The 26,200-nt window shown below is 35.5% G+C and overlaps 6 protein-coding genes and 1 long non-coding RNA gene across 8 annotated transcripts; 4 read left to right on the top strand and 3 right to left on the bottom strand.

Moving 5' to 3' along the window:
* Positions 1-1,526: 1,526 nt before the first annotated feature.
* Positions 1,527-6,200, bottom strand: LOC123675697 (vacuolar protein sorting-associated protein 53 homolog). The gene is made up of 8 exons (XM_045611157.1): positions 5,794-6,200; positions 4,933-5,743; positions 4,512-4,876; positions 4,213-4,392; positions 3,865-4,157; positions 3,729-3,807; positions 3,246-3,573; positions 1,527-2,115 (listed from the first exon to the last, which is right to left on the bottom strand). Exons 1-8 carry the CDS (start codon positions 5,884-5,886, stop codon positions 1,928-1,930), a joined length of 2,337 nt encoding a protein of 778 aa, XP_045467113.1. The 5' UTR covers positions 5,887-6,200; the 3' UTR covers positions 1,527-1,927.
* A 1,233-nt stretch (positions 6,201-7,433) lies between these two features.
* On the top strand, positions 7,434-9,385 carry LOC123675701 (thioredoxin-related transmembrane protein 2 homolog). Its single transcript, XM_045611162.1, has 3 exons — positions 7,434-7,931; positions 7,986-8,166; positions 8,217-9,385. Exons 1-3 carry the CDS (start codon positions 7,788-7,790, stop codon positions 8,687-8,689), a joined length of 798 nt encoding a protein of 265 aa, XP_045467118.1. The 5' UTR covers positions 7,434-7,787; the 3' UTR covers positions 8,690-9,385.
* A 5,014-nt stretch (positions 9,386-14,399) lies between these two features.
* On the top strand, positions 14,400-15,764 carry LOC123675702 (serine/arginine-rich splicing factor 1A-like). Its single transcript, XM_045611163.1, has 4 exons — positions 14,400-14,704; positions 14,764-14,957; positions 15,017-15,189; positions 15,244-15,764. The coding sequence occupies exons 1-4, from the start codon at positions 14,538-14,540 to the stop codon at positions 15,400-15,402; spliced, it is 693 nt and encodes a 230-aa protein (XP_045467119.1). The 5' UTR covers positions 14,400-14,537; the 3' UTR covers positions 15,403-15,764.
* Positions 15,765-16,284: 520 nt separating this feature from the next.
* LOC123675703 (protein dj-1beta-like) lies at positions 16,285-17,890 on the bottom strand. The gene is made up of 4 exons (XM_045611164.1): positions 17,216-17,890; positions 17,065-17,155; positions 16,777-17,008; positions 16,285-16,723 (listed from the first exon to the last, which is right to left on the bottom strand). Exons 2-4 carry the CDS (start codon positions 17,149-17,151, stop codon positions 16,476-16,478), a joined length of 567 nt encoding a protein of 188 aa, XP_045467120.1. The 5' UTR covers positions 17,152-17,155; positions 17,216-17,890; the 3' UTR covers positions 16,285-16,475.
* On the top strand, positions 17,760-18,021 carry LOC123675704. Its single transcript, XR_006746808.1, has 2 exons — positions 17,760-17,823; positions 17,884-18,021. It is a non-coding gene; the product is annotated as an uncharacterized LOC123675704 (long non-coding RNA).
* Positions 18,022-23,490: 5,469 nt separating this feature from the next.
* Positions 23,491-24,784, top strand: LOC123675705 (serine/arginine-rich splicing factor 1A-like). Of its 2 annotated transcripts, XR_006746809.1 has the most exons (5): positions 23,491-23,777; positions 23,854-24,044; positions 24,105-24,277; positions 24,328-24,544; positions 24,739-24,784. XR_006746809.1 is itself a non-coding variant. In XM_045611166.1 (4 exons), the coding sequence occupies exons 1-4, from the start codon at positions 23,611-23,613 to the stop codon at positions 24,484-24,486; spliced, it is 690 nt and encodes a 229-aa protein (XP_045467122.1). In that variant the 5' UTR covers positions 23,491-23,610; the 3' UTR covers positions 24,487-24,784. The 2 variants fall into 2 exon arrangements, 1 of the variants encoding a protein (XP_045467122.1); XM_045611166.1 differs by having other exon boundaries at positions 24,328-24,784.
* Positions 24,785-25,426: 642 nt separating this feature from the next.
* LOC123675706 (probable small nuclear ribonucleoprotein Sm D1) lies at positions 25,427-26,191 on the bottom strand. The gene is made up of 2 exons (XM_045611167.1): positions 26,054-26,191; positions 25,427-25,960 (listed from the first exon to the last, which is right to left on the bottom strand). The coding sequence occupies exons 1-2, from the start codon at positions 26,065-26,067 to the stop codon at positions 25,609-25,611; spliced, it is 366 nt and encodes a 121-aa protein (XP_045467123.1). The 5' UTR covers positions 26,068-26,191; the 3' UTR covers positions 25,427-25,608.
* Between the last annotated feature and the right edge of the window lie 9 nt (positions 26,192-26,200).

Here is a 26,200-nt window from a genome sequence, read left to right on the forward strand (position 1 = left end):
TGCGCTTTATAAGTTGACCTTCGTCATTTTATAAAAGCAGACAGTTTTTCTGTGCATGTGCCCCTCACAGGTAAAGACGACCAGCCACTGAGTTTGGGTTGTAACGGGTGTTTTTTTTTCGAGGTATATAACTTTAAGTCGGCATTACTGTTCAAGGTGGCGACCGATTTAACAGCGATCAAGTTATTTATTCTCAGTTTGGTTTGGCAATTCATCATAAATAGACTCATGCCTGAACAACGCTTGCAAATAGTGCAATTTTATTTCGAAAATAATGGTTCTGTGCGGAATACGTATCGCGCGCTGCGTCCATTTTATTTTGTTTAGCGATGAAACGCAATTCTGGTTGAATGGCTACGTCAACAAACAAAACTGCCGCATTTGGAGTGAAGCTAATCCTCAAGGCTGGTTTTAGAGTCACGCTGACCGTCAGCGCCGAAGCCTACGCGCGTAGCAACTAGAAACTCGTTTCAGAGTCACGCTGAACGTCGTGAGGTACAGTCAAGCCCAACCACAACTTCAATCACACGACCAGTATCAATATTGCGATTCATTGTTGCGTTGACTGTCCCCGTCAGCGCGTACGTTTTACGTAACACAGTAACGATCCCTAAGCTCGGTAGCGCGTCGGCGTGGCCTGGTCAGCGGCGCTGACGCGTGGCGCGTACGCGCTCAATTCCTCAGCGCTGAGCCGTCAGCGTTATTCTAAAAAGCTTCATAAGTAATCATACATATTGGCCTGTCAGCGCCGACGGTCAGCGTGACTCTAAAACCAGCCCAAGTGTATGTCGAAACACCGTTACATCCAGAAAAACTGACTGTTTGGTGCGCTTTATGGGCTGGTGGAATCATTGGTCCGTACTTCTTCAAAAACGATGATGGCCAGAACGTGACAGTCAATGGTGATCGGTATAGAGCCATGATTACTAACTTTTTCATTCCTGAATTGAACAACCATGATGTCCAGGAGCTGTGGTTCCAACAAGACGGTGCAACATGTCACACAGAATGGCGTATCAGATTTTGTCTATCTCCTCTGGTTTAAAAATTGTAGTGCTAAAAAAATTTGCCCGGCCTGTACAGTCTCTTGCTTTATTGTGGCTGACTAGACAGGCCTAACTTAATTTTTTTGTTTTTAATAATGATAATAATCTTTATTTTCTGACATTAAATCAGTACAGGTGTACTGGTAACAATGCTTCAACGCATAAATTAACAAATTCTTTCTAACGAAAAAAAATGAACGAATATATAAATACTGAGGTTCATTAAGTTCTAGGTATCTTCTTAGGTTACGGCACATCTTATTTGGATTGTTTTAGTCAGTCATAGTCAAAGGAATAGAGTGAAAAGACTTTATTCTCCAACAGATGGGCGTATTCTGTGATTTCAAGATTAATGGATTTTGTTCCCAAACTAGGAGTATCAATAATATAGCAACCAATTTTTGTAACAGATTTGATTTTCTGAGAAAAGCTATAACAGCCTGAACCACAGAACAAAAACAAGCACTCTTAAAGAAAGCATTAAATAAAAAATGTTTTTTAATGTATTGCATGTGCTTACATTTTACTGTGTGGAAAGAAATACATTCAACAAACTTCATCATACTCTGAGAATAATAACTCCATTTTGACATTAATTCTATGGAATAAATCGTATATAATTCCAAAAAAATTTTATTTATCCAAAAATAAAATTTAAACCCTCACCGGACAATTTCTAAATAGAGAACTAAATATTATTGAATTTATACTGGATGGGTATTTTTTACCAAGTGAGCATGTCATATAATTCCAAATATTCTGGATTACTTTGAACAAATCTAAATCAATCAAAAAGAATAAACTAAATAAAATTAACTAATAATATTTCAATGATTCAATAATACTCATAACAAAATTAATACACCAACACTCTATCAGCTTTATTTACTCTTGAACATTTCCACAAGTGCCGAGTGTTCTTGTCTCTTGACACTCTTCATGTCCAATATTTTATAGAACTCTGATATTTGACAGTCTGGAAGCAGTTTCTTATACTGCTCAACAAAATTTTTATTTGGTTCTATTGGTGTCATCACAACCTTCAGAATCATCTCTGCCTTGGTCATACCTAGAAAATACGTTCAAACATAGTCTTCACATTGAGAATATTTTGTTAAAGTTCAATTTACAGGATTAGAACTATTGAAATCAGGCGATCAATTTGGATTAAGCCAATATTTCGTCTATATGTATATTTGGACTTTATCAAAGGTATAAGTTGAAGTCACACATATGTATAAATAAAAAGTAACAAGGTCAAAGTTTAAAATATTTGCTTACCTAGTTCATTTAGTGGAATGAAGATGATCAATCTGAGTACAGAGAATATTGGAAAGTAACAGTAACACTTTGTTTAATTTATAAAACCTACACTAGAATGACATAAACACAAAAAGTTGATTTTAAAATTGCAATCACCGTCAGAACAAACTGTTAAATGAGTAATATTTTGATTTTCAATATTTTCATATAGATGTAATGTGCTAACATATTTACATGTTACAGAATTCTAATAAATTAGCAAATACCTGGCTTAAATCCTGTGTATGGGTCCTGTGATTAAGGATTTCAAATAATTCTATGAAAATCATTTCGCCGATCTTCCTTTTCTCTTCATTCCTTTCATAATCCACAATACTCTCGATGTTAAAGTCGAACAAATGATCTTTTATGAAATGATGTTCAGCAAGGGCTGTTGTATTTTCCTTTTCTTGGAACCCCTCATCGCAATCATATTTATGTTATTTTATTCACATTTTTAAAAGTTGTTTGGATTGTCCTATGTAGCATTTTGAATACCCCAGGCAAGGTATTTTATATACCACATTAGATTGGGGTTGAAGGTGTTGATTTTTTTAATTTTAAAAATAGACTACATATGTGTGATTTTAAGATTAAAAAATGCCAATTTTGTTATTGATTTCTCTTTGAGGGTCCTAATATCTCAATCTCAATAATCCTAAACCTGTATATTGAACTGCAACATGTTATCTCTAAGACGTGAAAACACCGAATCTATTGAGAATATCTTTCAATATCAAGCAAAATTCAAAATCTGTTATCAGTAATATTGAAAAAAGAAATTTAATAACATTCAATTTTTAATGTTATCAATCGATGTTAAATTAGTACTCCCCACTGGTGAGAGTTTCAGAAAAAATTCTCATACAATAATAATAATAAATAAAAAACACTGACCTTTAGTAACAACCTTTGTGTACGCTACTGGCGGCGGCCTTCCCACCTGTGATCCGACTGATGGAAGATTTAACAGCGCCGTCTTTAGCATATGTGCATCTAACAGCAACTGTTCTGCCCCTTCAGTATTCATTGGCTTACACTTATAGATGGTTTGTACAAACTTGGGAATAAACTGATTCACAAATCGAAGACAAAACTGGACAAAGTATTTCCGGGATTGCGATAGGTTTTCCCTAAGGGTGGGCACATTATTCTTTAGATGGTTGCAGATTGAAGAAATGTAAGGACTCTGGTCACCTACAGTGTCGATGGACTGCCATTGTATCTTTGAAACAAATCACATAAGACAATAATTTATATTTTGGATGTAGAAAAAAGCAGACAATAATTGGTTGAATGATTGATTTGTGCATGGTATCTTCAAGATACAATTATAATTGAATATTGAAGTGGTAATAAGGAATATGTGCAAAAACTTACTTTACTCATAGCTGTCAAGGCAGGCTCACATGCATTTTCCAAATCCTGGACTAAAATCTGAATACAATTGGAAATCACCCTGAAAAAAAATATTAAAAAAAAAAATTATAAACTCTTAGGTCTAGATATTTTTTACTTGTGAAAATAATCCTGTTCCTTTGTGAAGTCCACTTGATTGGCCAAAGCAGGTTCGATTTTCTGCTTAAGCTTATCACTCAGCTGTTGGGTAGTCTCCACACAATACTCTGCAGTGGTAAGGATGCAGCAGATCTTGCTTTGCTCTTCCTTGGTCAGTTTAACAGCATCGCCTTCCTTCAGCAAGGACGAAAAGTTCTGAATCAGGCCGGAGGTTGACATCTTCTGAATGTCCCTGGTCAACATGGACACGCTGGTACCCAGGGATTGAGGTTCCATTTTAGGAAGATTATTCTGAACGATTCCGGATTAATTTCAAATGAATTTTAGAGACGAGAGGTGTATCTACCTGTAGAAGTTTCTCAGCATATAGTTCTAGATACTTGCGGAAGACATTTGTCAGACCAAGCATTGTCTTGCCCTTGTCTAACTGAGCACACTGTATGAGACTCTTCTTATAAAAGACAAACAGGTCAGGACAACTTGGAAGGATAGAAGCCTGAGTGTCTGTTGCTTCAGTAGGTTTACTCTGAAAATATGGATAACAATATACATAAGATCCATAATAATATCTTGAGAAATTCATATTGATAAAGCAAACGATTAAAGCTACAATATTCTCTCTTAACATATGTTTTCTTATCGCACCTGCTTCTCATCAATTATGAATCTTTCTAAAAGTTCGCTGAGATTCTTGTCCACACTATCTATGTAGATCTCCAAATGTGGTACGAAACACTTGCCAATCAACCCGTCAAATACAGACAAAAATTCAGGATTGTCGATGTTGTCCACCACTAACTGGGGGTTCTCTTCGGTTATTGTAATACCTGTGAATTTCCTACCAAGTAGATTTTCGAAAGCTGTGGTTTTCTGAATTGCATAAAGAAGGAGCTTCACGTCCATCTCTGTCTTCCTTTTTGCCATAATCTTAGCAAGCTGCTCCCTTGTATGATGTGCAAATTGAACAGCTATCCTCTCAGATACCTCCCAGTTTTGAGGGAATATACTTCCTTCAAAATAAAAACCACTTTAAAACATAGATACATCACAATTTATTCAGATTTACCTAATTTATCTTCAAAATCTACCAAGTTTTTTTTCAGCCATGCATATCTCTTGTCAATTTTATCTAACCAAGCTGTATCTTCAGTTTCTTGAAAAAGATGATTATATTCCTCTAACTGCAAATCAACAAACCATTTAAGAAGGTCTTTCTTCACCGATGAATCTAAAACAGAGGCAACAAGACAAGCCTGGGAAAGTAGCTTATTTGGAATAGCAGTTCTAGCATTTGAAAATGCTTCCCTAAAATCCAAATTTATTTGTTCAGCCAGTTCTAAGTGAATTTGTTTAACTTGATCTCCTAAGCTCTTAATTTGAGGAATGTCTGTATAATTTTCAAAATGAGTCATTACTTCGCTGATTGCTTGTAGTGGTAGAGCAATTTCTCCATATAATTTCTTTTGAGTTAAGAGTTTTAAGTTATCAACACCGCCAACTAACATATGCAAATGGTTTAATGTTGTTATAGCCAGGGTTAAATTTCGCTTTGCACAATCTAATTGTTTGATATCTCTTGTTATTTCCTTTACCATTTCTTCAGATTTCACTGCTTGTTCTTTGATATCTTTTATGTGAAAAAATAATTCTTTTATTACTTTTTGAGCTTCATCAAGAGCTTCTTTACCTTCCTGGCTAGCTTCTACCTGGCCATGTATAATTGTGGTGATTTCATTATCAATAGTTAAAATCTTATTTTCAAATTTAGCTACTACCTCATCGATATTAGACAAAGATTGTTCTGTAGGAAAGAGATTATTGATATAATCAATTGTATTGAAATCTTTTTCATCCAATGGATCTTTTTTTTGTAAAACCTAAAAAATCGAAGGATATTAGAGCATAAGACTGAAATAAATACACTTACTTCTTCTATTGCTGATTGAACTTCTGGATCAAAATTGATAAAAAAATCTTGCTCATCAATACTATCAGTATTATCATTATCGGAAACTTCCATATTTAATGTTTATGCTTTATTGTGAGCTCGATTGGCTAAATCACATTATTTTAAAATACTTTGTAATGAATACATATTTTATGTTTAAATTATCAATTTGCTGATAATCTAATACTTCCTGGTACGGAAAAATGACGTTTTGGTAGCTGTTCAAAAACGCTCGAGCAAGGACATAAAAAAATCAAAGCATAAAATGTAATTTTCAATTCTAAACTGAATCATGGATATTATGGAAATTTGTCTTAAAATTCTAATGAAAAAACAAAAAATTATTGATCTATCGTCTTGTCTGATAATGAATCAGCTTGAATTTGGCTGCTCCCATTCCGCTACCGAAGATACTCGAACAATATAGTGTCCGCCTCCGTCGTCCGGGTCCAGTGGTGTGGTATACATCAGGATTTTATTTAACGCTGCGCTTGGAATATATTCCTATATAATCAAATATACAAGCAAATCTTATGAGAAATAACAGGCTTTTTGCCAAATAATTCATATTAGGTTCTTATTTTGATTTTAGGAAAAAATGGAACAATGATAATAATACGTTAATAAATTGAAAACGGCAGAGTTAGATAATTTATTAAATTTTTTATTATTAAATAATGATTGGCATCAAAGCAGTTGGAGAATTGATTACGGATTCGGCACGGGCTGTACGCTCTCCCAGAGCGCCTGCCTATCAGAGACACCAATCTGCCAACAAAAAATTTTTAATAATAGAAATGAGCAAGCGAAAGGTTCTAATGATATAATATGTACTCCTGAAATTTGACATGAACATTCGAGTGATTATTTGAGTATTTTTTTTGATATTATGTTTTAGGTTTCTATAGTTCTGGCGAACAAATCAATAGAAGATTAAGCGTCAAATTATTATTTTACATCTAAACAAAAAAATTGAACTCAATCGAATAATCGATTCTGTTTACATGAAAATAATATTCTGATGCTGATAGTCGGAATGAACATGAATTTTGTGAAAATAGCAAGGAACGATATCAGTTTATTTCTCATTTCATAATTTGGTTTAATCGAACAGCCGCAAGCTACACAACTAACCAATTTATCTATAGGTAAATTGGTTAGTTGTGTAGCTTGCGGCTGTTCAATAATTCAAAAAAGTGTGGAATGCACGTATTCATATGTAGGTAAAGTACTTATTAATTCACAGATACGCCTTTCTTGTCCACTTGTCCTACACTAATTACAATACAATTTTACTAAAAAATCCTAAAAAACCCAAATATAATACAATATACGTTCAACTACAAAATCAAAATATAAAATCATACTTTGATGGCCTTTTCGATCGTTATAGGCTATTCGACAAGATAAGAATATTGTCCAATTCATCGACATTTTTATTGAATAGACTTTTGAGAACGATATACACTAATTTGACAAAATAATAAAGCTTTTAAACACTCAAAATGCGTATTATCACGCGGTGTATTGGGCGAAGTTGCGATATCGCCAATTTCAATTTGCGAATTTCGATTAATTAAAAGTTAAAACCCCGATGCACGCCACTGGGCCGACGTATATCTTCGGTAATTCTGGCAGCGGTGAGCTCCGTAAGCGGGCAGCCAAATTCACGACAGTTCAATAACTACCTATAATAAAATAACCATAATACGATAACATAACATTATAACACATCATTAGAACAAGAGACAAGCAGGGATTCTCCATTGTCTTTGGAAGTAGGATATGTAATCATTTAAAGTTACAAACTACAAGGATAGTGACAGTAGTTTAAATTCTACAGCGGAACAGAGAAATGAAATTTTGGACAGAACTGCTGTTGAATGCAACCCACCTTCCACTCTGTTGTGAGCTAATTAGGATGTATTGAATTAAAGGAACTTTTTGAATCAATTGCTCCAAAATTATACAAGATGTCGATCAAACAAGATTTGAAGCAACTTATGAAACCATATTATTTATTCAATATACTCCTTAGTTTATCTTATGTGGCATTCAAAAGACTTCCAGTATTCTGCAACTATTTATTCCACACAGATCAATGTGAATTTGATGGGGTAAATATTCGGTATAATCAATGAATAATAAGCTCATTCAAAACCTTTTTTTAGAAAGAAACCGAAATTTTGTTTTTCCTAATTATTGTGGTAATGATTCGTACAAGAAAGGCTGGTAGTGTATCCATGATTAATTATCTCTCATCTAGTTTCATTTACACCAAAGCTGCAAACCTAATATTATGGTTCAATGCTGATTTGTTGATGGGAATTTTTTATGGCATCATTTTTATTTGTAAGTAACACATACATATTTGAACCACTATTTGAGCATTCTGTTTTTAGTTGGAGCTTTTCTCTTTCCTGAACCTACTTATAGTGGAGCAGATCAAGTTGTATACTTTAGAGGAGCTGAAAATTTAGAAGAGGAACTTGAAAAAGACAAACAAGTAACTTGGCTCATAACATTTTATGCTGTTTGGAATCCAGCTTGTGTAAACTTTGCTCCCATTTTTGCCAAACTCAGTAATGTTTATGGCTTGGAAAATTTGAAATTTGGCAAAATAGATGTAGGAAGACATCCTGAAGCTGCAAGGAAATATCAAGTTAATGACAGTAGTTTCTCCAAACAGCTCCCAACTGTTATATTGTTCAAAGAGGGGAAGGAAATTATGCGTAGACCCATACCAGATGAGAAGAAGAGTTTTGTCAAATTTCCTTTCCATGAAGAAAGCATTAAAAACGTTTTTGGCTTAAATCGTTTATATGATGAAGCTAAAAATTCAATTAATCCAAAGAAAAGGTTGAAGGCAGAGTAAAACCCTGATGTCATGTTATTAGTTTGAAAGTAGAGATGAGTAAAAGGTAAAGAAATAAGTGATATCAAAATTATCACATTTTTCACTAATCATTAATTTATAAATGTTTTTTGAGATTGAGTGTACATGACAAAAATTATGCAATTATTATAGAACCAATAGAATAAAAATATGTTTGAATTTCATTAGATTCTCGATGCGTATGATACATATTCGTGATTGTGAAACTGATTTTGGGTGTTTATATGAAATAACAATTTCCATTTGATCACATTGTTAGAACCCAAAAATTAAAAGAAAATATATATGAAAAGAAATAACCAATATCTCCATGATTATAGATTTGATTGGGTTCTTGCAAAGTTTCATTTTAATGGCGCTGTTGTTTCCATGGAAATATGTAATTTCATAATTTAGCCGTTTGTAAAGAAAAATTTAGTGTTGATATTATAAAGCTCTAGTTCAACTCATGATCAGCGAACCAACAGTTTGAAAGGTAGCCTTTGGCTGATACAAGTTCTATATTATAAATCTCTTTTTGTGCCGTTTGAACAAACATATTTTGGAAATGATTAGTTTGGTTGCTGTGCTGCTTGTTAGAATTTATATCAATCGAACAGGTTTTTCTTTGTACTGTGTTGGTGTGGGCAACCACATAATTCATTATGATTTTAATAAAGAAGCTAAAAACTCCAATGTTTCGTCTAAATACTGTGTAAACCTTATAAATTAATAAGCATTCAAATATTGAAGTAAGTTTCCAAATGGAGTGTGATAAAATTATGATGCAATTAGAAAAAATTGCAAAAGGATTTCAAAAACTTGGCCTAAAAAAAATATCATAATTTTATAAATATTTAACATCAATATTAACTAAACCATCAATATAAAATACTTGGAAAAAATATTTTTAATTTAAAACTATAACAGGACAGGAAATATCATATTTATATACATTGCTTATCATAAGTAGCTCTGTTGGATGCTACTACACTGAGCAAATTTACACTTTGTTCAATGATTTTCGTTGCTTTATCACATTGTATTTGTCATAAAATCGTGAAAAATTGAAAATTAATTCCTGCTCTCCACTGAACTGTACTAACTTCGAAGGAAGTGCAGTACAGAATCGAATGAGTTTATTGGCAAATTCCAAAAATAGTTGGGTACATCGAACAGACTGAAAGATCAGAAGGCTGAAAATAATTATTTTGATTTGAAATAGAAAATAGAATAATGACATTGACATGAGGATAACTGTAATATTGAGAATGAAATGATTCTTTGATACCAAATAAGCTCTTGGTTGATTTTATACATTTCCCGGACCTGACATACAGATACGAAATCAAAATGTTACATATTATTTTACTGAATCGGGGTTGTTACGGCTCTGTTTGCGTACCGGGAACTGCGACCAAGTTGATCTTTTGTTCTCAACCCTACCTATTCATACAAACCCAGGAGGCCGTCGATGCTGTTAATGAAACCGCTGTTTCTATCTCCTTTCCACAGAGCCTGCAGATCTCATCTGCTGATTTACCCATGCGGTACAACAGGTATTTACCGACAGTGTCTTGTGCAACATGCACAAAAAATCGTTTACGCTCTGTGGATCTTGCCAGAGGTAGCAAAAAATAAAATGCTTGTGGGCTGTAGTCCTTATACGGTGACTATCAAGTAGTTCACTGCCAAGGAATTTAGGGAAATAAAAGGACGGGATAAAAAATACGTATTCGATTTATTTCAACCCACTAAAAGAGTTTGAAGAAGATGAGTATTTGTCTAGATTCTTAGGGTCGCTGGACGCTTGGGTCGTCGTGGCTCGGTCGCAGGTAGTTTTTCGCCGGTCGGGAACAGATGTGATATTCTTCAATCTTCTTGTTGTCGGTGCAAGTGTGGAACATCTGTGGAAGTCGTAGTTTCTTGTAGAATGGTCTGAACTCTGTTGAATTATTCTCCCTCAAATGCCGAGTTTTATGGGCATTCCGGCTGTTTTTTATTCGCCATTCACAACGCCTTTCTACGGATCCCTAAGGGGTGTGGCTTTGATTATTCCAAGTTTTTACACCGAGTTCTTCTGTTTTTAAGATTTTCGTTCTCGGACGGAATATTTTCGAGGGAATCGATAGATTCCCTACATGCTAATCCCACGCTCTGCGACTGACATCTTTGTGGATGGACCATCCTCCTCGTAGAGTTGTCATCACGAGATCCCTTCTAATTTGCGTGGTGTCTATTGAGAGGGCTTGCAGAAGGGCACTGCTTTCTCGGCACCAGAACCCCCTTGCTCCGATGAGGAAGGGTAGGACTCGGATGCTCCTGCTAGGATTCCTTGCCGCCACCATCTCCAACAGCTCTGGCTCTCTTCAGATGATATGTTTCAGAGAGCGACCTAGGGGCCTCCCATGACTCCCCCACGTCTGCAACTATCACATCCGTACCTTTAGTGCAGACCATATCGGGCTTGTTGAGCCTGCCTCTGGTGTCCCTGATGTGAGGCTCCTAGAGAACCTCCCAACTCTTCTTTCGAGCTGCATCGACGATCCTCTTCACGACAAAATTGTGTCTGTTCATCCGCTTGGTATGGCCAAGGGGGCATTGCTGGAGCATATGGAAAAGGGACTCCACCTTACTGCAACCAGCTCTGCACATCCTGGATTCACGGGGGCCATACGGCAGCCCTCTCGTGGGCAACGATTTAGTTCTCAGCTTGATCGCTGAGATAGTCCTCCCCTGACCACACCATCGGCGGTGAATGAACGTAAAAATTTGAGGCACCGTCGTTTTCAGCTTGTCTTGTACCTCCTCCATAGAATGATCTCTCCAATATTTTTGCATTGTTCTTGTCGACCGCATGCTTGGTGTTGAGATGTGGCTTGATCATTTTCCTCACGCGGTCGGCACAGGAAATTTAGATGTCATTACTCCATCAAAAAGTTCACAGAATCGTCTCGTTTTCTCCACTCTAGCCATTATGATTATTGGGATCTCCCTGGAGAAGGAGAACACACCAAGACCCCCCAGATTCACGGGGGTATACAGACTTTCATCAATTATGTGTACAGACAGTCATAGAATCTAATTTAGGTACTGCTCTTCTTATCTGCCTGTCGGTTTTCTTTAGGACCTTGGAGTTGACTGAAGGGGATTGCATGGAGTGTACATATCTCGGTATTGAATAGTGATTCACGAGATCAAACTTCTGTTGGGGCTTCAAGGGTGCTCTCATTATGCGGCCCAGCTGGGCATCCAGGTTGGTGGAGTCACATGGGGTAACCCCGGCACAGGTGTAGTGGTGGCCGAGGTATTCAAAAGTGTATTGTTGTATTGGTATTTTCCAAGCCCACAGAAGGGCTCAGGACCAACCGGTCCTGATTGCAAATTCTTCGGAGTTTTCATTTTCATCAATACCACAATACCCTGGTACCCATAGTAGAGTTACTTTTGATTTCATCTGGCCAGTTGCTTTATAGTATTACGGCACTCCCATGTCAATAGAGACTCCTGGCTATATAATTCCAGGGACCTCAGCAAGGCCTGGCCCTCCGTAGTGATGTAAGTACGCCCCCCCTTGAGGTTCCATTTAAGACACTCTTGCAAAAAAATGTTACTTCTTTATAAACTATATGCGGAAAAGATTCGTTTTTCGTGAATACATGATAAAAAAATTGTTATTCAGGTACTTGTATAATATAATATATATCAAAAGACTACTTTCTATTAGCATCGAGAGAAACTTCACTATGATACTAAGTAGAAGAGTAGATTGTTCTAAAAAATAATACCATAAATAGTACACAGATAGTTCTAAAACCACGACAGGGAATGGCGCTGGACAGCAGGAGTATTCGGGACTGGCACCAAGTGCTGACAATCGTTAGGCCACTGTCCTTCAGGCAGAGACACTAGAAATAGGCTATAGAAGGCAATAGAAAGATGTGTGGAAATCAACCTATAAAGAAACTATCACAAATGTGATATCAGAGACAAGAATTGTTGTCTCTGGTGATATAAAGCGATATATTCTGACAGTCAGACTTCAATCAAAGCACAGAGCTCACATATCACCGATTCTGAGACGGTATTAAAGTCCCGAAGAGAACTCAATGAAATAGGTAATAAGAAGGTCTTTTTAGTCTGGGTTCTCGGCCACTCGAGAATAAAGGGAATGAAGAGACCAACACACTTGCCACTCCTTTTATTGGCCCGGAACTTTTCTGTGGTATAGGCAAATATAGATGGATGGGATCATTTCAAAAAGTTTCTTCGAAACTGCGAGATCCAAGAAGTATCAGTATCTTAGCACACTGAATTCTTCACAGAATATTGTCGCCTCAGAACACAGCTCACGAGAATGGGTCTAGCAGAAAATGACGAGTGCAGATTCTGTTGGGAGGAGGAAGAAACTCCGGAACACCTGGTGTCGGAATGCCTCGCCATCATTAGCCAACGCAATATGTGCTTTGGACAAGAAACTTGTAGAAATGCGGAAGTAGTCTGCTTGAATAAGCCATTCCAGATACTGGAGTTCATTAGAACTCTGGAACTTGGAGGATGAGCGACTGTAGATCATGTAAAGGCGAGAATAGCTTGGCTGGGGGGCACAATAGATCATTAGGTCACAGTGCAACGGAACCCTCTTAAATTAAATCTTAAGACTGCTTTCTTGTTTTCAATTGTTACTATTGCGTTTTATTTGCTCTTTAATGAGAGGTGAATATAGGGCTCTATACACGTAGTTTCAAAACTCAGTGGCAAAGTAACATTATTTTGATGGAAGGTTAAAGGCAATATTGAATTTTCCATCAATAATTACCACTAGAATCATATGTATGTTACTACGCAGTTGTTCACTCTGATATACCTACTATTTGAAGTAACTTCCAAATAATTGAAAACGTTTGTGAAACCTGAAAAGTTTTCCATTTTATCTGTTGAATTTCAATATAAATAAAATTCAAAGAGCTAAACTGTTCATCTAAATTTAATATACAACACTTCACTAGAAATTATCCATAAATCACTAAAACTCTTTACATAAAACCACCAGATTACTAATAGACCACACCTAGCCCATGGCTCCTCACACTGGCAAAAAGTTTTCGGTTTCGATTGCTTTATCGTGCAAAACTATTAGGAGTGCAGGCATATTTTTTACGAAAAAATGGGTAATTGAGGCATATAGTTATTGTTTATTGGTATCAACTTTTTCGAAGAATAAAAACATTTTTGTACTATATTTCAACCGACTTCGATTTCGACCGAAAATAAGGGTTTTTTTTCCTCCATATGTGAGTACGCAGTTCGTGATTTTATTGAAACTATATTTTACTGATTTTCATGCCTTTTTCACCAATGGAAATCTTCTGATTTAACAGATTTTTCAGCATTCAATGTAATTAACGCACGCTGAAGGTTCCACAATGGAGATAGAATTTTCCGTCGGAAAAATGCTTTTTGGTAATCAATGATTACAATACAAATGCTGCTATAGCTGCACAATATTTTGTGTAGTGTGGTGTGACCTCGACCATTCAATATTTTGGACAAAAATAAAAACAATAATAGTTGTGCGAGTTGTACGTAAATTCCGAAAATTTTACTCAACTTCCCCCATGTTTGTTTACAGTTCGCAGCGTCCTCAACGGCAGTTGAAATGAATGAATGATTTGTATCACGGAGCACTAATATACCACAGAAATAGACGTACCCTTTCCTTTCGTTGTTTCTGTTTGTAGTTATCTATATCTATGATACCAGAAGCCTAACATTAGCCATTTTTCATATAAAATTTTGTTAATTTTCTAAGACAGGAAGCCTTATAGTGTGAACTCATCGTTTCATAATGAGTAGTGGTCGTAATGATTGTCGTATATATGTGGGAAATCTTCCACCAGATATTAGAAGCAAGGATATTCAAGATCTCTTCTACAAATTCGGCAAAGTTACGTTCGTTGATCTCAAGAACAGACGAGGGCCTCCTTTTGCTTTCGTTGAATTTGAAGACCCTAGGTATTGTACTTGGCTAAATCGCTGAAATATCTAATAACAACAACTGTTATTATCTTTAGGGATGCCGATGACGCTGTTCACGCTAGAGATGGGTATGATTATGACGGTTATAGGCTAAGGGTTGAATTCCCCAGAGGAGGTGGGCATGGAGGAGGATTCCGAGGTGGCAGAGGGGGAGGAGGAGGAGGAGATCGTGGAAGAAGTTCCAGAGGACCACCAGCTAGAAGATCCCAATTTAGAGTACTTGTCACTGGTATGTTTTTAATGATATTTTCAAAATTAAGAAAAAACAACTAAAGACTAACTTAATAGGCCTTCCTCCATCTGGATCTTGGCAAGATTTGAAGGACCATATGAGAGAAGCTGGTGATGTTTGCTTTGCAGACTCATTCAAAGATGGATCAGGAGTTGTCGAATTCTTAAGATATGAAGACATGAAATATGCTATAAAAAAACTTGATGACTCTAGATTCAGATCACATGAGGTAAGCACTCTGGACTATTATTTTCGAGCATTTTATTTAAAAATTTATCTACAGGGGGAGGTTTCTTACATTCGCGTGAAGGAAGATAAAGGTGGAAGCGATAGAAGGTCTGGTCCAAGGTCACGTAGTCGTTCTTACTCCCCAAAACGTCGAGGTTCTCCAACATATTCACCTGTGAAAAGGAGCTACTCTAGGAGCAGATCTCGTTCTTAAAGGACTATTTTTATTTTTTAAATTGAGAAGGATATTCTCCATCAATTTGCAGTGTATGTATATTAGTGTTTGTTTTACATTTCAAGTCGGTAAATTCTTGATTTGAAAAAGAAATATCTAAACCAGAACCAGATATCTGTATAATTAAATTTATTTCGAAACAAGAAATCGAGAATTTTCTTCTCAAAATTTCAAAATTTTGTTCAACATTCCCTCATGTATTTTTTTTCTGTTAATTTTCCTTTAATATTTATCTACAATGATTACTAATGAATTTTTTCTATAATTATGAAACTCGACATTGGAAAAGGAATAAAGGAGGATCATTGAATTGGATTAAAATAAATATGACATAAAAAGGATCTATCTTCATTCTTTTGCACCTCACGGGATTTTTGGGATCAATCTGTGGAAATCTAGAAGTTCGCTTCTCTTCATGGGAATTTAAGATTTTTAAGAAATTAGCATTGAGATTAAGGATTTCAGGAATCTGGATAACAGGATTTAATAGGCAAGTTGACAATTTGAAAAAATAAATTACTGTGGAAATTTTCATATAAGAGAAATTATCTTGGGGGAAATTTTGTAACTTTTTATTCCATTAATAATTGTATACAATGATTCCTTTGAAATTGACTGAATTTATCTGAATTAGGTCCTCCTGGATCAGGAAAAGGACAAACAGGTTTTTAACGCTCTTTTTCTCGGATCTTTGGAAAATAGCAGAACATTTTCAAGGATCCAGCTTGGTGGATGGATCAACCTCCATCTTCTTTCTTGTCTTGTATGTTTAGGAAAAATCAGGATACTTATTTTCAGGATAGGAAACACCTGAAGGTATATAAATGTTTTTCAAATTTTTCTTTTGATTTAAATAAACTCTTAGTTATCAAAATGAGTTTTATTTCCTGCTAAGTGAACAATCTTAACCTTAGCTTAGAAATATCCTAAGTTATATTTCGATAAGAAATAATCGTTTTCAAATTTGAAGAACTACATGCAAAATTAAAATTTATCATGTATCAACATACATCCGTGTATTGAATGACCAAAAAAATCAAATTTTTATATTTTCAATATGTTAAAAGCATTGCCTTGGCTACTTCTATGGCTTTCTCTTTTCCATTCAATAAATCGACAAGTTTAAGAGCAAATTCAAATGCCGTACCAGGTCCACGGCTTGTGATAATGTTTCCATCTACAACTACTTTGTCTTGTTTATAAGAGTATTTACCACCTTCTGTGAGTTGGAGTTCTACTGAAGGATATGAGGTTATGCTTTTTCCAATACCTATTTCATGAGCTTTCAATGCAGTTGGGGCTACAAGTAAATTCAATCGGAATTTCAATATTTAATACGTGATTTGAACAAACCTGCACAAATTGCTGCAATAAGTCTACCAGAAGACTCTTGCTCCTTCAACAATTTACCAACTTCATCAGATTTAGCTAAAGCCTGAGCTCCCCCTAAGCCTCCTGGTAATACTAACAGATCATATGGACCTTTTAAAGCAGCCTCTGCTAAACTACAATCAGGTACAATATTCACTTGCCTACTGCATTTCACAGTAGCATTAGAGGGTAAGCCAGCAACAGTAACATTCACCTACAATTCTTACTAGAAACGTCTTGTCAACTTAATTAATTAGATGATTTTCATACATCACCTCTTCTAAGAACATCAACAGAAATAACAAATTCCATTTCTTCAGCTCCTGGTGCTAAGAAAACGCATGCTTTTTTCGACATTTTCCTGGAAATTGTCAAGTAATTGTGAAAATTTAGACGCAGAATTTTGAATAATAAAAACTACCTAGTACAACAGAAATATATTTTCTTGATCGACCTCTAAAAATTGAAATCAAATTTAATTTGACCTTTCATAGAATACATAGAACGGGAACGGTTGATTTGTTGAGGTTAGACTTTGGCAGTTGAGCTTTATTATTCGAGAGTTATTGGAACGCACAAATAAGCGATCTTTTATTAAAGGATCCTCTATCGTGGACGTGGTTAAAAGTGCAAGGTGCTTTTAACGAAAGTCAGTAAAGTGACAGATCTTTAAATTTGACATATTTATATTTTGTCACCTTTATTTTGTATTCTGATAAATAAAATAATTCATTTGGTAAAAGTTCAAAATCGAAAATGAAAGAACAAATAGCGTTAGCAATTTTAGCTGGGACCATTATTGAGGAATTGATTTTTCATAATAGATACAGTTGGTGTAGAAAATATATCAAAACCAATTCAAACAAATCGACTAGTTGACTTGGAAAATTTTTACTACAAGTCTCGCAATCATTATCGAAGTTTATTTTTATAACTGCAAACTTCATTGTGGAAAATCATGGACACTTCTAAGATAATTTGAATGAACATAAGTGGCTTTATAGAAATAGTTATCAGCTCTAGTTATAGGTAAGCTATTAGCTTAATTGAAATTAAATTATTTATTATATTACCTTAATTCGTTTTTAGTCTACCAATTCGTAATATGGGAGGAGCTGTACCAAACTACTGGGGTTTTATCGATGGAACTATTAGAGAAACTTGTTGACAAAGTATCATCACTATGTAAAATATCAGTCTACTTTATGTACTTGTTTGAATGGAAGTCAATCAGGTATTTCTTTTCATGTAAAACCACCAGTATTGGAAGATTATTTTGTTTAACAGAATTATGTTATGTATTTTTGTACCTTTTCCTACAATAATTTTAAAAAAGTGTACTTAACGTATAATTTTATAATAACATTACTGATAATTAATTAGGTTCTAGGTTCTGCATTGTGATTTGCTTTTTTTATGCTATGTTGATCCAATATATAAAAAAGTACTTAGGTAACAAGTTTATTATTTTTCTTTCAAAACAATCCCATTGGTGTTTCTATATTACAGAATAAATTACTTATATTCAATATAAAAAAATAATATTCAGTATGCAGTAGCATTCTGTAACAATACTACATTATACATATAGGTAAATTCTTATTTCTAATAAAATTCAGGATTTATCAGTATTATTTTTAATTCTTTTAGTAGGATCAAATTAAATGTGATGTTTTGTTGAGAATCGTATAAGTTCTTGAAAAATTCATTATTGAGAGCACATTTTTTTCCTCGAATGAAATGGTTCCCACAGATGCCGAAAATCAAGAAATAAAATGCAAATTTCTCAAAAAGTTTACTTTGTTTACCTAAACAGCTACCAATATTTATAGGTTAGTTCTTGCTGCATAACGACGGCAAATATTCGGCATAAACAGATATCTGTCAAAATAAAGGATCCTTAAATAAAAGTTGGTCGCCTGTATTTAAATAAAGTAAGGGATGCCTGTATTTTAGATTTAGGCAATCCTTAATATCTGACTCAGTGCGCATGCGTACATGTCAAAATAAGAGATCCTGTAATAAAAGATCGCTTATTTGTGCGTTGCAATAACTCTCTATTATTTAGTGTTCTGTGCTATTAAGCTTAAGAGATATGGAGTAGTACCATAGACTACTAGTTAGTACTGTTAGTAGTATTCTAGCACAGATTACTTGTTAGTCTGTGATTCTAGTCTTTGGTAGCACCAAAGTACTCCATATCTCTGGCTATTTATCATTTAATCATAGAGTTTAAGTAGGAGGGAGGATAATATTAGCACTCTATGGTCCGATTAGCTGCTCGGGGGACATGTAGAAATTAATAAAGTAGCCCATTGGACAGATTACTTGTCAGTACTGATCTATTGAAATAAACTATTTCTCCTCTCTCCATGGACCATGATCCTCCGCAAGGATGTGGTGTCGCTAATCGCTATGCTACTCGATTCATAGTTTCTTTCTCTCTTATTGTGCAGCTTCAGAAAGACCAGTCAATTGCTTTTTTTGATCGGACCATCGCAATGGCGATCTTCCTGCCTTCGACTATACCTTCCACCACCAATATCTCCATACCTTCCCTTCTTCTGGTTACATGTCCGAAATATCTCAAAATGCTTCTTTTTGTGGCGACTGGCGAGTCTAGTGGTGATGTTGAGTTCTGTCAGTACTGAATACTGATACATTAGTGCGGTGTACTGTCCAAGGAATGCGCAATATATTATAAAATGTTTGAAATTTCGATTTGATTCATAAGAGAAAAAAGAGATAGATTTTGACAAAAGTTCTCTTTCAAGGTTCATGATCATATGCAAATGTATGTTTCACATTATTCCCTCCTTTCCTTAATTTTCTATTATGTAGTAAATATAATGGAGTATTTTGCGCCCTTTTCCACCGGTGTTTCATCCCGGGACCACATAAGGAATCATCAGAATGGCAACTCAGTAGTCCCTGCCATACACACCTCTGAACTCCATACATAGAAATATAATATAATTATATTATATTTCTATGACATAACGAAGCGTGATGACTTTGGGTTAATGTCTCAAGCGGTGCCTCTCGGGCAATCAAAGAGCCATCACAGGTGTTTTTTTATATCAAGATATAAAAAAACCCCGTGAGAGGTTGCTAGTCCCCCATCGGGCGCCTCCCCAGGTGGCGGATAGGGGAATGCCTCCCATATATGGGTGATATCGAGGAAATCAAATACTCGGGGCGGACCAAAACTAGCACTGCAGTGTCTGTTCCCAGATTGGGCGACTGCAAACGGCGTCTGACCCAGAATGGGCGGCCGATTCACAAGCTATCATTTGGCATAAAGGACGGCAACGGGAAACCACCTTTAACATTATTTTTCCCAAGACAATAACATGAGTACATTTAATTCAAAATTTTCCGGAGGTATAAATAGTTCCCCAATCGGATCTCCGGGGGGAACGACTTTAAATGTACCTAATCAGCACGAGAGCAAACTTGAGGAAACCACTAAAGATTGGAACTTGGAATGTGAGAAGCCTATTTGAAGCTGGAAAATTGACAAACCTCACACGTGAAATGAGCAGACTCAAACTTGATGTCCTGGGCGTTGCTGAAACCTGGTGGCCTGGTGTGGGGAGGTGCAACGTGGAAAATGGAGTGTTCTTCTACTCTGGAAATGAAGATCCAAAACACAGGAGGGGTGTGGGAATCGTTATAACTACTGAGATCTGTCGTGGATTTTGTACCATACTCGGACCGCACTGCATTATTGAAACTTAGAGCTAAGCCAAATGATGTTAACATAATACAGGTATACGCACGCAGTCAGAGAAAGTCGACCACACAGCGACAGATCGCGTTAGAAAAAATGAAGGACCCAATAATAAGATCTGAATTGGCTAATGAGATAAACTCACAAATTCAAGTAATAACATCGAGTATTGGAGACAGGCTAACGGAATCTTGGAAGAACGTAATGGACGTTATAACAAACTCAATGCAAAGCAGATTAGGATATAAAGTAAAGAACAAAAAGCAAAAATGGATGACAGATGAGATCTTGTATTTAATGGATGAACGGCGGAAGCACAAGAACAAAAATGATAACAACATGTACAGGGACATACAAAGGCTCATAAGATCGAAAATAAGAATAGCAAAAAACGAATGGCTTAAAAGTGAATGCAAGGAAATTGATCGAATAAGAAATCAACACGACAATTTCAATCTGCATAAAAAACTTAAAGAGACTGCTGGCATATATAGAAAAGCTAGAACTACTGTAACAGTCAATAAAAACAACCAGATAGTCCTCGAGAGCAAAGAGAAAACCAATGTTTGGGAAGAGTATATAAAAGAATTAATAAATTATTAATAACGATGTTTCACCAAGTGTTGAGCGAGAGATCTATTTCTTTAATAAAAGAATTGTTTGACGATGACAGACCCCCAGTTGGCTCCAACATCTCACTAACCGGCCCATCAATAACTAAAGACGAGATCGAAAGAGCAATACGTAGCTCCAAAAATAACAAAGCGGTTGGTCCAGATAAAATTACTTCAGAAATACTTAAGCTCCTGGACGGAAGAGGCATCACAGCACTTCACACAGTATTTAACACTATATATGAGACAGGTCATTATCCCAAGCAGTGGTTGTGTTCGACTTTTATTCCCCTGCCTAAGAAGACCAATGCAAGAAAATGTGAAGACCACAGACTTATCAGCCTGATGAGCCATACCTTAAAAATATTCCTTAAAATCATACAGCAGAGAATTTACAAGAAATGTGAAAGGGATATAAGTGACTCGCAATTTGGTTTTAGACAAGGATTAGGTACACGAGAGGCAATAGTCGCCACACAAGTGCTTGTCCAGAATTGCCATGATCAGAGAAGGAATGTGTGTCTATGTTTCATAGACTATGAGAAGGCATTTGATCGTGTACAACACCACAAATTAATGCAACTCCTCAAAAGGCTTGATATAGACCAAAAAGACATTCGGTGCATTGAGAATCTATACTGGAACCAAACAGCACAAATTGAAGTTGACAACAATATGTCTAACACCATACAAATTAAGAGAGGAGTGCGACAGGGATGTGTGCTGTCCCCAGTTCTGTTCAATCTATATTCGGAAGCGATATTCCAGGAAGCTCTAGAGGATATGGAGGTGGCAATTAAAGTTAATGGAGTGTGGATATATAATCTTCGATATGCTGACGATACGGTATTAATAGCTGATAACATGACCGACCTACAACAACTGGTCGACAAGGTAGGTGAACAAAGCAAATCAATAGGTTTAAATATAAATACGAAGAAAACAAAATATATGATTATCTCCAGAAACCCTCATATGTTTGAAAACTCCACATTAATATTCGACACAAGGCCCATAGGGAGAGTAGAAAAATTTAAATACTTGGGCATCTGGCTTTGTGAAGACTGGACATCAGATAAGGAAGTGAAATGTCGCATAGAACAAGCCCGACAGGCATTCCTGAGGCTTCGAAGAGTGCTTACCTGTTCCGATTTTGACCTGAACCTAAGACTGAGATTCCTAAAGTGCTACGTTTGGTCGGTGCTTCTTTATGGTATGGAGGGTTGGACATTGAAGGCGAGCACAGTGAACAAATTGGAGGCTTTCGAAATGTGGCTATACCGCAGAATACTTAAGGTGCCGTGGACGGCTAGGATGACAAATGAGGAAGTTCTTAGACGTGTTAATAAACAACGTGAACTGTTTGAAGTGATCAAAAAGAGGAAAACAGCATATCTAGGGCATATAATTCGAAACACGAAATATCAGTTCTTGCATTTGTTAATTGAAGGCAAGATCGAAGGTCGGAGAGGAATCGGACGGAAGAAAATGTCTTGGCTGCGAAACATCAGGCAATGGACAGGACTACGCGATGTACAGTCATTGATACACACCGCCAGAAATAAAGAACAAATGGAAAATGTTATCGCAAACATCCATTAATGGATATGCATTGGAAGAAGAAGATAAGAAAACAAAGAAATTCCGTATAACAAGTTATAAGGATTTTCTTAGTAATCAAAACTTATAAAATTATTGTAAAAAGATAACTGACGGTTGAGCAGTGCGTCAACTACCAAATTCCGTATTTCTAGAAAGGAATTTGGTAGTTGACGCAAAGGTTGAACCATTGGTTATCCTTTATAATACCAGCCCTTAATCTCTGGTGTACCATGATATTATTGAATAATGCACTTCAAATTTGATATTATCGTCTGTAATTTTTGTCTACTATAATTTTGACGTTTATGTAATAGCATTGTTCTCCTTAAACAATGGTAATAGCCTTATTTTGGAGTAGTTCGGTGGAAGAGTAGCTTTTCACTACCAAAGACCTGATTTTTTCGAGGATGATGAATTATTGAATTCTCTTTGTAATAATTTCGCCTTCTTGACATCTTGCCGTTTTATTGTGTTACTGACTTTTCAATTTTTTTTACCACAGAACACTAATATATATGTTCTGTGGTTTTCACCATAGAATATAGAAAAAAAGGCGTGTGTCATAAAGCAAATATATTCTCATAATGTCATATACCGGTTTTATATCCAAAAACAATAATTCAAATATATGTTAACAGAGTTTACAGAAGTTGAAACAATGAGATTTTGTAAACTTTTCAATAAATGTTTTAATTTGCTTATGACCACAGAACGCTAACAGTAAGCTCCATGTTCACTGGTTTACGGTTTGATCATAGATTATCTACGTTTATTAGCAAAGGAGTAACGTATCGTATTATAGTAAAAAGAAACCATTATTTATATATATAGAATTTTTTGTGTAATCAGAGTGTATTTAGAGGAAAAATGAGCAATAGTCGTAATGATTGTCGTATTTATGTGGGAAATCTTCCTCCAGATATTAGATCAAAAGACATTCAAGATCTTTTTTATAAATTCGGCAAAGTGACGTTTGTTGATCTTAAGAATCGACGAGGTCCTCCTTTTGCTTTTGTGGAATTTGAAGATCCAAGGTATTCATTGTTTTGTACAAATCAATTAAATATCAAATAACTACGTTTATTTTAATTGTTGTCGTTTATTCTTTAGAGACGCTGATGATGCTGTACGTGCAAGGGATGGGTATGATTATGATGGTTATAGACTAAGGGTTGAATTTCCTAGAGGAAGTGGACATGGAGGATTCCGCGGTGGCAGAGGTGGAGGCGGAGGAGGTGACCGTGGCAGAAGTTCTAGAGGACCACCAGCTAGGAGGTCTCAATTTAGAGTGCTTGTTACTGGTATATATTTGTTCAATATTCCATATTGAAGAAATGTTTTTTAATGAAGGAATGTTGTAGGTCTTCCCTCATCAGGGTCTTGGCAAGATTTGAAGGACCATATGAGAGAAGCTGGTGATGTTTGCTTTGCAGACTCTTTCAAAGATGGATCAGGAGTTGTCGAATTCTTGAGATATGAAGATATGAAATATGCTATAAAGAAACTTGATGACTCTAGATTTAGATCACATGAGGTAATGACCCTGGACTATTATCATGCATTTTCTCAAAAATAAAATTGCAGGGAGAAGTTTCCTATATTCGAGTGAAAGAAGATAAGGGTGGTAATGACAGAAGGTCTGATGCAAGATCAAGAAGCCGTTCTTACTCTCCCAAACGACGTGGCTCCCCAACATATTCACCACTAAAGCATAGTTATTCAAGGAGTAGATCTCGTTCATGAACAAAAGTTTCTTTAGCCTTCTATTATTGAGGAGGATCTTCTTCGCCAATTCCTCTATGTATGTATGATTGTGTTCGGTATGAAATCGTACTTTTTCATCAATTATTTGTATTAAGTATTGAAAATAATGTTTTTCTGTTAAATTTTTTTCTGAATGCTCTTGTAATTTTTTTGATTTGTATGTACATGTGTACATGACTAATGATTTTTTTTCTGCACTTTATGAAACTCTCCATTGGATGAGGAATAAAGGAGGATGATCATAGATTTGGAGTAAAATAAATATCTTATAAATAAGGATCTATCTTCATTGTTTTGCACCTCGTGGGATTTTTATGATGAATATGAGGAATTTCCAAAGTTTGCTTCTCCTTGTAGGAATTCAGATTTATAGAAAATTGTCACTTGGACTGAGGATTTCAAATTTGGATTACAGGATCCAATAGGCAAGTGAAAATATGAAGAATAGTATAGCTTTTGAGGAAAAAATTTTTAAAATAAATATCTCTAGCAAATGACTCGACTTATTCACTGTAATTGAGTTATATTTTCACGAAATTGACTGAATTTATTTGAAATAGGTCCTGGATCAGGAAAAGAACAAACAGGTTTTTAGCACTTTTTTGTTGGATCTTCTGGAATTAGCAGAATATTTGCAAGACTTCAGATGTAGGATGGATCAACCTCCATCTTCTTTCTTATATTCTTACGAAAATCAGGATACTTATTTTCAGGATAGGAAGGAATCAACCAAAGGTATTTAATGCCATTCTAACGCTGTTTTACATCTGCCTTCAATTTATTTCTGTTCTCAATGAATCAGATTTAATTTTTACGAAGCATTTTTAATCATTTTAAGCAGAAATAAGTTCACAAAGCTGAAATTATTATTTGAGTAATGGCCAATTTGTATGACGAAATTTTGTAGAAGAAATAAATATTTCAGATAAAAAATTTGTATTTATTTTAGAAAAGGGGATATTAGACAGAAAAATTAATCATTGAGGGATTTTAATTGATTTTGCTCCATCTAAGAACCTATAACTAGAAATGGGATTAAACATCTACCCATTAGAGTTGAAAAAAGGTTTAGTTATATTTGAAATAGATACACAATACATTTTATCTACGACCTCTTCCTCTACCACGACCTCTAGGTCCACCACGTCCTCTGCCTCTACCTCTTCCTCTTGCAGCTCCCCTAGCTGTTTCCTTCTTTTTTGCTTTAGCTTTTGGTGTGTCATCTATCAGTAAAGTTTCTAATGGCAAACTGTCCGGAAGAATATAATACCTTATATTGTTTCCTCTAATTGTTAAAGTTTCCAAATTAACAGGAGCTCTATTTTTTACTGTTACTTTGACTGATTTCAAGTGAGTATTCATAGCTACGTCAACTCCAGTGATTGTGCCGTGAATAACAGTACCATTTTTAAGTTCCATACTAACAGTTTCATGGCTCAATTTCATCAGAAACCTGAAAATATAAAAAACCATTCATTGTGTTTTCTGAACTAAAATTTTTGGATTAAGTTTATTCCATTAATTTACAGAAATATTTTCTTTTTACCTAACGAGTTTCATTGTGACTGAGATGTGAAATTCAAGTTATAAAAATGATCACTTAGCTTAGTAAAATAAACTTTTACAAACTACAAGCTCGAGTCATAGAAACCAAGGACCGGTTAATCAAAATATTGGGTTAGAAAAAGTGTAC

This window comes from Harmonia axyridis, chromosome 3 (assembly GCF_914767665.1).
Source record: "Harmonia axyridis chromosome 3, icHarAxyr1.1, whole genome shotgun sequence".
NCBI classification, from domain to species: Eukaryota; Metazoa; Arthropoda; class Insecta; order Coleoptera; family Coccinellidae; genus Harmonia; species Harmonia axyridis.

What these genes read in the sequence shown, in the direction of transcription:
- LOC123675697 (XM_045611157.1), bottom strand. Translation starts at nt 5,886, where the DNA reads ATGGAAGTTTCCGATAATGATAATACTGATAGTATTGATGAGCAAGAT. An exon ending in TTCAATCAGCAATAGAAGAA is followed by an intron (nt 5,744 to 5,793) that starts GTAAGTGTATTT and finishes TCGATTTTTTAG; the next exon opens with GTTTTACAAAAAAAAGATCC. An exon ending in TCATAATTGATGAGAAGCAG is followed by an intron (nt 4,393 to 4,511) that starts GTGCGATAAGAA and finishes CCATATTTTCAG; the next exon opens with AGTAAACCTACTGAAGCAAC.
- LOC123675701 (XM_045611162.1), top strand. Translation starts at nt 7,788, where the DNA reads ATGTCGATCAAACAAGATTTGAAGCAACTTATGAAACCATATTATTTA. An exon ending in ATCAATGTGAATTTGATGGG is followed by an intron (nt 7,932 to 7,985) that starts GTAAATATTCGG and finishes ACCTTTTTTTAG; the next exon opens with AAAGAAACCGAAATTTTGTT. An exon ending in TTATGGCATCATTTTTATTT is followed by an intron (nt 8,167 to 8,216) that starts GTAAGTAACACA and finishes TTCTGTTTTTAG; the next exon opens with TTGGAGCTTTTCTCTTTCCT.
- LOC123675702 (XM_045611163.1), top strand. Translation starts at nt 14,538, where the DNA reads ATGAGTAGTGGTCGTAATGATTGTCGTATATATGTGGGAAATCTTCCA. An exon ending in GTTGAATTTGAAGACCCTAG is followed by an intron (nt 14,705 to 14,763) that starts GTATTGTACTTG and finishes TATTATCTTTAG; the next exon opens with GGATGCCGATGACGCTGTTC. An exon ending in CTAGATTCAGATCACATGAG is followed by an intron (nt 15,190 to 15,243) that starts GTAAGCACTCTG and finishes ATTTATCTACAG; the next exon opens with GGGGAGGTTTCTTACATTCG.
- LOC123675703 (XM_045611164.1), bottom strand. Translation starts at nt 17,151, where the DNA reads ATGTCGAAAAAAGCATGCGTTTTCTTAGCACCAGGAGCTGAAGAAATG. An exon ending in ATGTTCTTAGAAGAGGTGAT is followed by an intron (nt 17,009 to 17,064) that starts GTATGAAAATCA and finishes TAAGAATTGTAG; the next exon opens with GTGAATGTTACTGTTGCTGG. An exon ending in TATTGCAGCAATTTGTGCAG is followed by an intron (nt 16,724 to 16,776) that starts GTTTGTTCAAAT and finishes ATTTACTTGTAG; the next exon opens with CCCCAACTGCATTGAAAGCT.
- LOC123675705 (XM_045611166.1), top strand. Translation starts at nt 23,611, where the DNA reads ATGAGCAATAGTCGTAATGATTGTCGTATTTATGTGGGAAATCTTCCT. An exon ending in ATTTAGAGTGCTTGTTACTG is followed by an intron (nt 24,045 to 24,104) that starts GTATATATTTGT and finishes GGAATGTTGTAG; the next exon opens with GTCTTCCCTCATCAGGGTCT. An exon ending in CTAGATTTAGATCACATGAG is followed by an intron (nt 24,278 to 24,327) that starts GTAATGACCCTG and finishes ATAAAATTGCAG; the next exon opens with GGAGAAGTTTCCTATATTCG.